This window comes from Diorhabda carinulata, chromosome X, assembly GCF_026250575.1.
Source record: "Diorhabda carinulata isolate Delta chromosome X, icDioCari1.1, whole genome shotgun sequence".
NCBI classification, from domain to species: domain Eukaryota; kingdom Metazoa; phylum Arthropoda; class Insecta; order Coleoptera; family Chrysomelidae; genus Diorhabda; species Diorhabda carinulata.
The window spans coordinates 48,189,489-48,201,763 of NC_079472.1; the positions used below are offsets into that span (position 1 = coordinate 48,189,489).

Sequence of the window (12,275 nt, forward strand, 5' to 3'; positions counted from 1 at the left end):
CCAAGAGGAAGAGAAGGCTGAAGAAAAAAAAAATGGAAGGAGAATAATTGTGAAAACCAAATGGAAGAAACTATAGTACGAATCTTATTGAATCGGTTAATTTGAATTTATGACATTTCAATGCTGGAAATGAGTTGTAAAATATATTACCATGTAAAAGCTGGGATGTCAGATAAGTAATTACTTGTGAGAAGATGGGTTTTAAAAAAATGTAATGGAATACTCATAAATAGGGCATCAGCTAAAACTATGTACTTTTCTAATAATAATATTCAGTGAATTATGTCAATAAAATATATCATTTTCTTGATAAATTATTTTGATTTTAGGTTCTATATTGATAGAAATTTCTTTTAAAAGCATATAATATTGACGTTAAGCGAAATTTCAATTGATAGGGACCTGTTATCAAAATAATTTATCAAAAAAAAAACAAATTAAAAGAGGTCTAAGTAGTCAGAAATTAAAGAAATTTTAAATATATCATAAGTGACAGTAATTCATAATAATGGGCATCATTTATTTATCATACAAAACTCAGACAAGTAAATTAGAGGTATTCTCCACAACTGAAATGTCCATGAGGAAAATTTTTGAGGAAATGGTCCAAATTATAATCGGATGGGACTATATCTGGAGGTTGTGAGAGAACTTCCCATCCCGACAGTCGAGGCTTTTTTTTCTTCTTGCATTTGTTATCGCGACGAAGAATTACGTCTTTCTGATTACTCAACGCAGGTTCTTTTTCTCTGAGAACTGGCTTTTACCTTTTCCTTTATCCACTATTCAAATCAATTGTAATGGTGTTGCTTGTGGTTAAGAGTTAACAATACGTTTTTTGCGTGCAGCTGAGAGTGTGTTGCAATGTTTTACTTTTGGTCAACAATTATGGACGTCTGTGTAGATTACTATAAAGCACTAATTTCATATCTCTGATAAATATTTGTTCAGAAAATGAAAATAGGTTTTAACACAAAAGAAAAGAAACTGCAGATTCTAAGTCTTTGTTTGTAGTTGTTAATTCTTGTGTGTTGCAAGATGTTTAAAGCTCTTGTTGGGTTATTTGGGAATCTCTTACCAATTTAAACGAACAAAAAAAAACAACATTGATTACTACTAGAACCTGTACACTCATCATAATCTATCTCATATTGAAAATTATACAAAAGACAGTAGTCAGTAGAATATATTCCTAATCGCAATTTTCAACTGGAATTTTCAATATTGAATTTCTTTCAGATATCCTAAAGTAGAAACGGTAGAACTGGAAAGGTAATAGGAGATAAACTATCGTAAAATGTCTAAATCACAAGTAGCTATTCCCGAAAATAAGACTGTGGCGTTAGGAGAAGGCAACAGGGAAGAAGAAATTGAAGAAACGGAAGAAACCACGCTGTCAGAGGTAAATTTGTACACAAAAATAGATGTTCATATTCAATGTATCCTCTCATGTATAGTTTCATTATCGTTGAATCCAAATTGATCATATGATTGTCTCTGAATCTAGCAGGTTTTCTATCTTTGATTCTTTATCCCAGAAATTCAGTCATTTCTTCTTTTTTAACGATTTATTCCAATATTGTATTGGAACCTCCCAAGAAGGAGGTTTGGGATAGCCACAACAGGATGACTATGTTATCCTTGTGTAGTTTTTGGACTTTAAATATTCAAACTAAATACCCGGGATCAGATGCTCGTTGCTTCGGTGTACGCTTAAATTATGTGTAGCTTTTCCACATTTTTATTCACAAAATCTGCAGCAACAAATTACCTCGGAATGGTTTGTAGTAAAAAAACTTCTTCTAATATAATTTTTTTACATTCTATCCAACGTTGTGCTAAAGTACATCCATTGTACAAAATTCTTGTAATATAGAGCAAGTGCACCTCTCACATCATACTTTCAATGAATAAAATATAAACTAAATACAGACCTCATTATTTTAACAAATCGGTCCTTTGAATACGAGCAACATTCAATACTGATGTAATGTCTGTTTCCATCTTTAAAATATTTCCTTTTTAAACTAGTATGCATTGATAATATCATGTTAATATTATTATCAATGTTTCAGAGCCACAAAGACCTCGGCCACACTCAAGTATCAGAAAAGAAAGCCACATTCGATAGTACAATCAACAAATCCGTGATAGAAGACAATAAAACTCAACAAATACACTCAACCAAAAATGTCCAGCAGTCGGAAAGCGTCGAAGTATCAGAAAATAAAAAGGTATTCAGTTCTCATTTCGAATCTTCCCAAAGTTTTGAATCCGAGGAATATGAAGAGTACGAAATAGAAGGATGAATAAAGATCAATGTTAAAATTCTAATAAACGGTTTTATCTACTCTAGCGAAAAATGTGATGTAAAAGACTCACGTTGATGAAACGTATCAAATAATATTCTAACTATAGTTTATACATTATCACTAATTTTTACCTCGTTGCTCAAGCTGAACATACTATTAATTAATCATTTGTATTTATTAAAAATGTTTGCTTCAATTACAATACTTGTTGAAGACCTTATTCACATGAAAAAAAGAACCAAAACCAATAGTGAGTGGATAATCCCCACATTGATTGAATAAAATCAGTTCCTACTTAGCAAAAGACATTATTCTAATAATGCTTCTTGGATCCTTTTGAGTTATATAGAACTGACGCTTGTCATTGACTGTTTTTAGCATTTTTGGATTGTTTCAAATAAGTATTATAAAAATTGTATTTCTGTTCAATATTTTCAATAAATGATATAATAAAATGTATTCTTGGTTTATTTCAGAGCTGAGCTTCAGAATGTTAATAGGCAGAGCATCCAGTTCTATATAGCTTTCTATCAAACACACACTGCTTCTTAACGTTTTGAAGCTTCAGTTAAACCATTCCTCATACTTCCTTCGATACTGCTCTCACTTTTCTTACTCTATCTTACTATTTCCACCTTTATTATGCCATACAGTAGGTTAATTTTAACACATAGTTTATATTTCATAACGTACTAGTACTCGAAGGTATTATAATTCATTTAAAAGGAAAAAATTGTATACGAAATAGTTTTTCACGAACGACTATAGTAAACACGACGGAATAGATATGGATTTTAACAGTAGAAAAAGATGAAATATTCAATAAGGAAAATGAAAAGAATGAAAATCACCAGAGTGGATATAGTGGAGTTATTGGATAGAAAACATGCATACGTATCTTGAATGATAAACACTACCATTAACTTGGAGACTCCTTTTTTGTCATATATTTTTGATTTTAACGTAGCTCTGGAGTTGTTACTAAATCAGCTTGGTTTTCATTTTTTTGGTATCATCTGTATTTTGCATATTGTTTTTGTAGCCTTATTGATATCTTGTTTTTCTGAGGTTTTGGATCGTAGAAGATGACAATGATCATTTGTAAAATATCAAAAAATACCATTGAGTAACGTGAAGTCAGTCGATAGTTCAGAAAAATGTTCATCCTTCTAAATTATCCTCTCCAATTAGAGCTATTGGCGGCTCTATCGAATTTGCAGTTGGTTTGGACGAAGATTGACGGCTTGTATACGACGGGAGATATATTCTAATTTATATTTCTGACTTTCTCCTCTTTTGTAGAGGATCAATTATTGCTTGTGGACGCATATCTTTACAGGATGTAGTTAATTGTGATCGACATAGCACGTTGATAGAGCTTAAATTACTAGGAGAGTATAACCAAAGTGTACTATGTCGTAGTTCACTTGCATAATAATTATGCAAGAAAACACTTTGATGGTTTTCAACCAAATTGATGAGGTTTTCTGCCTAATCGTTGTTCAGAGTTTAATCGAACACGCTGAAGACAAAATTCATACGACTAGTAATATCCACACTCAACAATCAGTACAATCATCTCAGAATTTGATGATGTGTAATCCAATGAGTGACAAGCTGTTTTACTTTCCATTAGATCCAATATCAACTGAAGATTTATGATAATTTCCATTTACGGAATATGATATTAAATTCAGATCAAGCAGCAATCAAATGTTTGAAACTTGAATTGCTTTTTGATTTAATTCATTTAATTCATAAACTATTATTTTAGTTCATAAAAAATAACCAGAGGTGTTTAAAAATTAATAACATTTTTATGCCATTTACGGTTACTACTATACGATCTAAATTATTGAACTAAAATTATAAAAAAGCAACAAATAGAATAATGCACTATTTCAATTTATGTTCAAAGAGAGGGCTGACACTCAGACACATTAATAATGTTATGAATTATCCAAATGTTTATCTGTAAGTCGATTGCGGCATTTATTTTTAATTAACTACAGGTATTTGAAAAAGACGATTCACACAAATATGTTGAGCTAAATAATGCCTTTACTTTCGAGGCAACGTGATATGAAACTAGATATTTTTCCTCACTTGAACTTGAACGTTAAATGATTTACAAAATGAAATTAGTTCCGTTAGTTCTGCATAACACAAGTTGCGCACTGTTGTACTTCAATTTCCATGGAGGGTCAAACGACCCCCAAAATTCAAGCTTATTTATATTTGCATTAAATATAAGAAATTTTTTCCGGTAGTTTGCCTTTACCCTAAAGCTGCGAGTTAAGTTCATTTAATTTTTCTGAAATATCAAGAAAACAAGGATGTTTAAGCCAGGTTGAAATTTCCAGTTCTTGAATAGGCTCATAGCATTGTTAAAACGTTAAATTAAAATCATTAAAACGTTTTAACACCAGACTCCTACTCAACCATCAAACTTCAGAGTGAACAAGTAGTTCCACGTATTGACAGTCACTTTCATCGGCCAAGACTTTGAATAACCCTCACATAACGCCACGAAACCCTAAGGTTTTTTCTTCTGTCCAATTATCTGGGACACATGATATGACGCTTCAGTTGCGGTCTTATTTTTAACGACTATTCTTAAAAATACTGATTATTGTCCAATTAACTGTTTAAGTAGTTTCAGTTTTTTCTTTCTGGTGGCAGAATGTAATGGGATTGATTTCTCAAAATTTGATTGTGCAGTTTTATGATGCCTCTCAATATTTCCTTGTTTGACAATTTTGAGAGGAGTATTACGTAACAAACACACATCCTTGCCTTTAACTTCTATGTAAAATTATTGTTCTTCCCATTTCGAATGGAAATGGAATGTTTTCAAACTTTTACTACTACTTGCCACATTTTAAATTGCCGGCCAACGCTAACCAAACCATTAAATTTTGTTTGGGTGTTGTGAATCTTTGACATTTCAACAATGTTTTGCGAGATGCGAGCTACTAGAATTTTCTTTGCGAGCGGCAGGTAGCTCGCGATGGATGTGATGTACTAAAACTTAATATTAACAGATAATATATTTTGTTTGGGCTGATGAATAGGTTACAAAACCATGAGTTAATTTTTTCGTTTAGTGATCTAAGGATATCTTTATGTAAAAAAATAGTATCTGCTGGTTTATGTATGCTTCGCCCATTGACAAAGTTTGTCATACCCAACTAAAAATAATATTATTACACAAAACGTCATATTATGTTTATGATATTAGATTGTTCGTTTTAATTTAAAACCAAATTTGATTCAAAATATTCTGAAAAAAAATTAAAAATAATTCAGGGTAACTTCGCTGAGGAATGAGTTGTAAATGTGCTGGTTCAAACTTTCACCTTTGGTTCTCTGGACATCTAATATGGTTTTGTCAAAACGAAAAATAAGAAGTACAAACCATTGTTTGAAATCGAAAAACAAAAAACTATCAACACATCAATGATAATTTTGAAAAAAATTTAAAATTACAATGAATTTTCATAAATAATATATTTTTATACTCTCTTGTCAGCCCCTCGGTTGATTGTGACTGCCTTCAGGGTCCAGTCTTCAACTCCATACAATAGCATAGACCGACTATAATATTTAATTATTCTTTGTCTTAATTTTAATTTCCATCATTTACAAAACAGTGATAAAATCTTATGGAAAGCTCCACGGTCCGATTTAATCCTGTACATAATATCGTTTACCGATCCAATTATTCAGTGATGTAGCATCCTTGGTATTCAAAATTGGAGACCCAGTCAACGGTCTGTCCGTTTATATGTAGTGACACATAGAGGTATGGTTGGTGGCTGAAGATTATAAACTTTGTTTTAGCAATATTTATAACCAGCCACATTTACTGTATCACTGCATTAACAATGTTTACATAGCATTTGATTTTTCAATGTCTTTCATGATGCAATACACTACTATCAGATACTCGACTGGTATTAGCTAAACCTAGAAATTCCATGACCGGCTTTGGATAAATCAATTTAAGGATTCGTATTGAATATTGCATTATCTATATAATACATAATATTTTTTTTGCAAAAAGTTATTTATTAAATTTTTAGTGAAAGAGCCTATCAAATAATAAGGTATTCATTTAAACAAAATTACTCAATTTTGAGTATTTTAACTAAAATGAATACCTACAGCATAATCCAATATTTCTATAAATCAAACTACACTTCACTTTCACTTTGTATTATATCCCAAAGGCAATCAATTATTTTTAAATTGTTTTGACTATATTGTTTTAGGTTTCTTGATATTTTATACCAATTGTCATTCTCAACCGTTATTTATGTGTTCAAGAATACATATTTCTTCTATGTGTATCTACATTTCGTACTATTGTGTTATCTTTGGTAGAGCTTTTATTACATTCGTCCAAAATGTCAAATCAGTAATGGTAGAGCTGCTGATAGAAAATTTCACAGAAGATAACCTGATCATCGTAATCCTAGTCGTGCAGCTTTTGGGTCAGTTTTCAATTATTTCCGAGAAAATGATACTTTTCCCAGTGACAGAAAAGAACAATATGTAGATGGAGCGCAGGAAGATGACATTGTTGACGCTGCTCCTATGAACTATACAATAAGCACTAGAGAAGTAATTCCAGAACTTAATGCTACTCAAAGTGAGTACAGTCTCACAAAAAATCATCTGTACCCATATCATATAGAAATACTTCAGCGACTATATCCTGGAGAAAAAGTCCATTGGATGGAATTTTGTAGATTATCTACCAAAGCTGTACAGATGGAGCCCAATTTACTAGAGACGGCGTAAATAATTCCCGTAACTCACATGTGTGGGCAGAAGCAAATACCAGTGCTATTCCTTTATATGTATAAATGTATATATATATATATATATATATATATATATATATATATATATATATATATATATATATATATATATATATACAGATTTGGGGTCTCATGTCACTGCGACCCAAAGGATCTATCTGCTTTTCCTTTAAACGGACAGGTCTATAGATCTATTTGGACTTTCTACAGATTATTTTGCCGAATTTGCTTATCAACGCTAACGTTAGTATCAGTGGGATAGATTTTGAGCATGATGAGGCATCCTACCACGTTTGTGGCTACAGGTGGATAGGACGTGAAGGTCTTGTTCATGGCCTTCTAGTTCCCCTAATTTCAATCCCGTTGATTACCATATTTTAGGATGATTGAAGCAAATAGTTTACAAAGAAAATATCAATCACCGACCAAACAAAAATGTGTAGAGGCTGCTGAGTCTCATTTCGAGAATCTAATTTAAATTTATTCATGCGTTTTAATTACATAATAATTTTTGTTATAGTTTTAAAATTGTTGCTTGTTATTGTTATTTGTTACTGGTTTTTGTTATTTGGTGTTTGTCGTTATTGTCATTCGTTATAGTTTATCATTTTAGTTGAAATAATCAAAAATAAGATTTGTTTGAATTAATACCTTATTATGTCATACATCATTATTATTGTTATATGTTTGAAAAGCTTTGATCTTTCACTAAAAATTGGATAAAAATGCGATAACTTTGTTGCATATATCGTTCCCATTGGTTATTTATGTAGATTACAAATCATTTATTGCATTTGAAAAAAATGAATCAAGGTTACTTTATAAAAATTTGATAAATCAAATGAGCTGTGTGAATTAAATATATGATAAATTTCACAAATCACCCTGTAAATTAATAAAGAAGAGGCGTTGACACTTTTTAGTAGCCACATGATATACTGAGGGACTCTACATATGGTGGAAGTAGTTCCTCATGTCTCAATCTGTATAGAAGAATAACAATCTATGATCTATATTCAAACGTCTTCCAAAATATCCTGCTTGAACAATTTGTCTCGATTTTTAAAAAAAAATTAAAGCACACAATTTGAATTTAACATTTCTAATAATCAGCTAAATTATGAAAGTTCATTCATTATTTTTGTTGAATTTCTTTTACAGACAGTAACAGAAGCATCTCAAGTTCCCATTTCTAATTTAGGATACGAATATGTGAGTCCAGTGAAAACTTTTGAACCTCTACAACCATTCGCGCCATTATCATTTGATCTACCACAATCATTTGAATTAGTTAGACAAGCGAATTGCACATTACAAAAACAGAACTCTGACAAAGAAAACCAAAATTTGAATAGAGAAAATGAAAAGAAATTGATTATACCTGAACTAAAGATAGACTCACCCACAAGCACTGAACAAATAAAAAAACAAGAAGATGAGGAAAAACTAAATATATATGATTCTCAGAAAGAAACTAAAATACCAAAAGTTGAATCAGCTGTATCCCAAATTTCACAAGTATCATCTATTCCTGAAATATCAAAAATTCAAAAGAATAGGGAAACAACAGAAGCTCCAAAATTACCAGAATTACGGTTATCTTCGGAGCCGTCAAGTTTATCGAACACAAATATTTTTGAAAAACTGGGATACACACCTGTTCAGCCTTTAGCACCTTTGGATTTGAATTCACTATTCTCCTCCATGCATAGTCAACAAAACGGTACCAAATCTGAAATTAAAGATGGAAATATAAGAAATTCACTGAAAGAAATAATTTCGGACTTGGACCAATACGTAGAGAAGAACGAGGCAGCTAGAAGATATTCAGAAGGAATCAATTCCTACTCCAAAAATGAGCAGGTAAGATGTAAAATATTAATTTTTCTCAAAAAACTTTTCTATCAAAAAGAGCCATGCGTAATTTGGGTTGTATTCTATCAATTTGTGTAATTTAATTTTTTGCTTATCGCTTATTTCATCCATTTTTCTTCCTTTGGAAGTTCTTTTATTATCTTCGGGTCATGTTCAACTGTATCACCATTTGTTTGAAAGAAGTTACTCCAAGAGAAAATTATAAATTTGTTGTTTGAGATGATCCTCCTCTGTTAGGCTGGGGACTTATTTATTGGTGTCGTATTACGAATCAAGAGAATAATTTTCAAAATTCTGTTCAATATTGAGACTGAATCATAATCAATACTACTATATAGATCAATTTTGCTTCTCCGTACTTGATGTTCAATATAAAAATATTAATTAATCGCTCTATAAAGCGTCAATTACTCAACAATTAATCGAAGTGAAAGAAATATAACTTACAAAACGTTGTTAAGACATTCTCCGCATTTAGGTTGAAGGGCCCCTAACAAATATGCAAATATGCAGGGTCTATCTTGGGCAAGCTACGGTCTTGTATTGTAAGGTTTGTTGTGTACTACTTAAACGGAGTCTACATGTAGATTTTAGAATAGTCACTACAGTACAGACTTTAGACCAATACAACACGTTTGACATGTTTTAAAAAGATTACTTGTGCATCTTGTACCTGCTCAGACGTATGCAAGATGTTTTGATATAGATAAATGGAAAGAAACATTTATTAATTATGGCTTTATTGTTTTTCAAAATATTATCCATTAAAGTCAATACACTTTTGCATGTGTTTGAACCAATTGTCGAAGCAATTTTTCTATTCCGATTAAGGTACCTCCAAATCATATGATTTGACGTATCAACCGCTTCTTCATAAGTAGAAAGACGTCAATTTAACGTTTTTACTTTTCAAAAACATTGTCAGATTTGACAAATTCACATCGGTGTTACCATATCTCAAAGCTTAAGTAGAAACCCTCGTATAATATATCTGAAACGTCCAAGTATATTGTTTTTTATGAACATATCGTTATCTATGACTGTACTTTGGAACATATTCGTGACCATAATATAAATAATATAAAGAAGGATCATTGAAAAAGTGTTGTAGTGCTGACGTATTATTTTTCGTTGTGTTAGTCCATATACTTTTGTGGAATTCTAGTTCTAAATTTTTAAAAGAATTTATTTATTTACGTTTTCATATCACTTACTTTTCTAGAGTAATAATCTTCTAATTTAATTTTATAGAAATTTGTTTCAATTCCAGCACTGTATGAACGACTTATTTAGATTTTTCCATTGAATGAAACATGCGAAACGTATAAAATCCAGTGTATTTTTTAGAACCGAGGTTCTGTAACTACGTAATTTACATTATTTAGCAAACATAAATAGCACGAAGGCGTCAAAATTCTCCGCGGGATTCCAAAAACGATTTTAGTGGAATAATTTTCCAAATATTAAATATCTGATATGTAATCCTTTCAATAGTATAATTTATAATATCAAGAAATGAACTTGAGATCGTTATTGTAACTATTGGGCATTCTAATGTCAAATATCAAACTGATATCATGTTTTATATTATTATTTTGTAAAACCAAAGAAAAATAATACTCTTTCAACCAAAACAAAGCAGGTTTTTGTAGTCTAGTGATTTTTTCTGAAATTTTTCTTTGTTCTACTGTTGATTTTCGTTCATGTATTATTTCATATTTCCAATTACGACAGCATATAAAATGTGGCTATCAAATAACGCTATAAAATATTTTCTTTGATTGTATCCTACAGCGCTTCAAGCAAACCTTCCTTTGTTTGAAACAGTGATGGAAGTCTTCTGTTAGCTTTTTCAAGACGCATACCGCTTTCTATTTCAGGTCTACAAGGGTCTCAAACCTTGTTTCGAATTATTACGAACAAGGATTTGTCCCATTTTAATAGTTCAATAATTACTACAGTTTCATCAATCAGATTAGCGTTTTTACGAGTTGTCATCCGTGGGTAACCCAGACAGGAATTATCCAGGCTACGGCAACACTGATTTGTTTACAATGCCAAAATTCCTTCTTTTTTATAAAGATGTTGTTTATCAGCGAGTCAGTCAGTGAATGATTGGATTTTATTGAGAAAGTATCGAAATAGTAAAAAGCAAACATTGAATTGAATAAAAAAACTGTTTAAGTTAGTAAATAGTTAGGTTTTAGTGGATAATTCAGAGAATAGGGAATAGTTTAGTGTAGTAACCAGTGTAAGTGGAGAAATAAAATAAGTAAGTATGTATTAATTCACCCCACCGCTAGAAACAGTTCAAATAAATTAGAAAAACATTACATTGGTTCCGAAAGTGTGATAATTTGAGTAAATAGTGACGTAAAAATGGCTAAGAGATTGGGTGACCCGGAAGTGATATAATTAGAAGTAGAATTGGAGAATCGCGAGTTAGAAACATTCACAGAGTGAATTAGTAGAAAAACTGGTAAGTGACGGCTTTAATCCAGAAACATTCCTGTTCAAAACGAGTTTTCCACTTTGATCTTTTCAATTTCTAAAATGAACGATAATATTTTGGTTAATAGGGACAAGATTTCATCTATAATGAACGATATTTCTACCATGACGAGCGATATTTCTGCCCACATTTTATCATTAAAAATTGACATTGCCACTTACGACGAAAACAAAATTTCATCTCTCAAATCGTATGTGGAGAATTGAATGACAAGGAAACTAGAAAAAGAAGGAGCTAAAGAAGAGATTGCAAATTCAAGAACTTAACTATCGCACAGCGAGAAGATACCTTAGATGTACTCCAGACAATACCTCTTGAATAAACTGATAACTTTGAACAACTGAAGAAGATTAAAACAACAAATCCAGTCACAGGTAAAACTGAAATAGGTCGGCTACAAGAGGCGCCACCATTCAGGATCGTAACATTGCCTCATACTACTGTGGTCACTGAAAAGCCGACTTCCTGCCTAGATGACCATGCCCCACTACAACAAAGCATAATCTAACGATGCTATAGTTCTAAGAACTACAGTGGTCAGGTCAGAAAATCGGGGAAATTATTTTCATCTAAAAATGATCCAGCAATGGAAGGAAATAACTCAGTGACCTATCTGACAAGTGTCAAGATTTTAATCGGCACTCACTAATTGGACTCACTCATGCACTCCCTTTTCTTGGAAGAGAGCCTGTTAAAAAGAATCCTTGACAACGATGATGGTTCCAAGAGAGAAGACAGCTGAGGCAG

General features: G+C 31.5%; 1 protein-coding gene across 1 annotated transcript in view; it reads left to right on the forward strand.

The window, feature by feature from the left end:
* The window catches only part of LOC130900487 (uncharacterized), a 57,619-nt gene that overhangs the window by 15,639 nt on the left and 29,705 nt on the right, over nucleotides 1–12,275 (forward strand). The window contains exons 2-4 of the mRNA XM_057811129.1: nucleotides 1,240–1,402; nucleotides 2,076–2,234; nucleotides 8,303–9,004. Coding sequence (XP_057667112.1) covers nucleotides 1,298–1,402; nucleotides 2,076–2,234; nucleotides 8,303–9,004 — 966 coding nt within the window. The 5' untranslated portion in view covers nucleotides 1,240–1,297. The remainder of the gene's footprint in view (nucleotides 1–1,239; nucleotides 1,403–2,075; nucleotides 2,235–8,302; nucleotides 9,005–12,275) is intronic.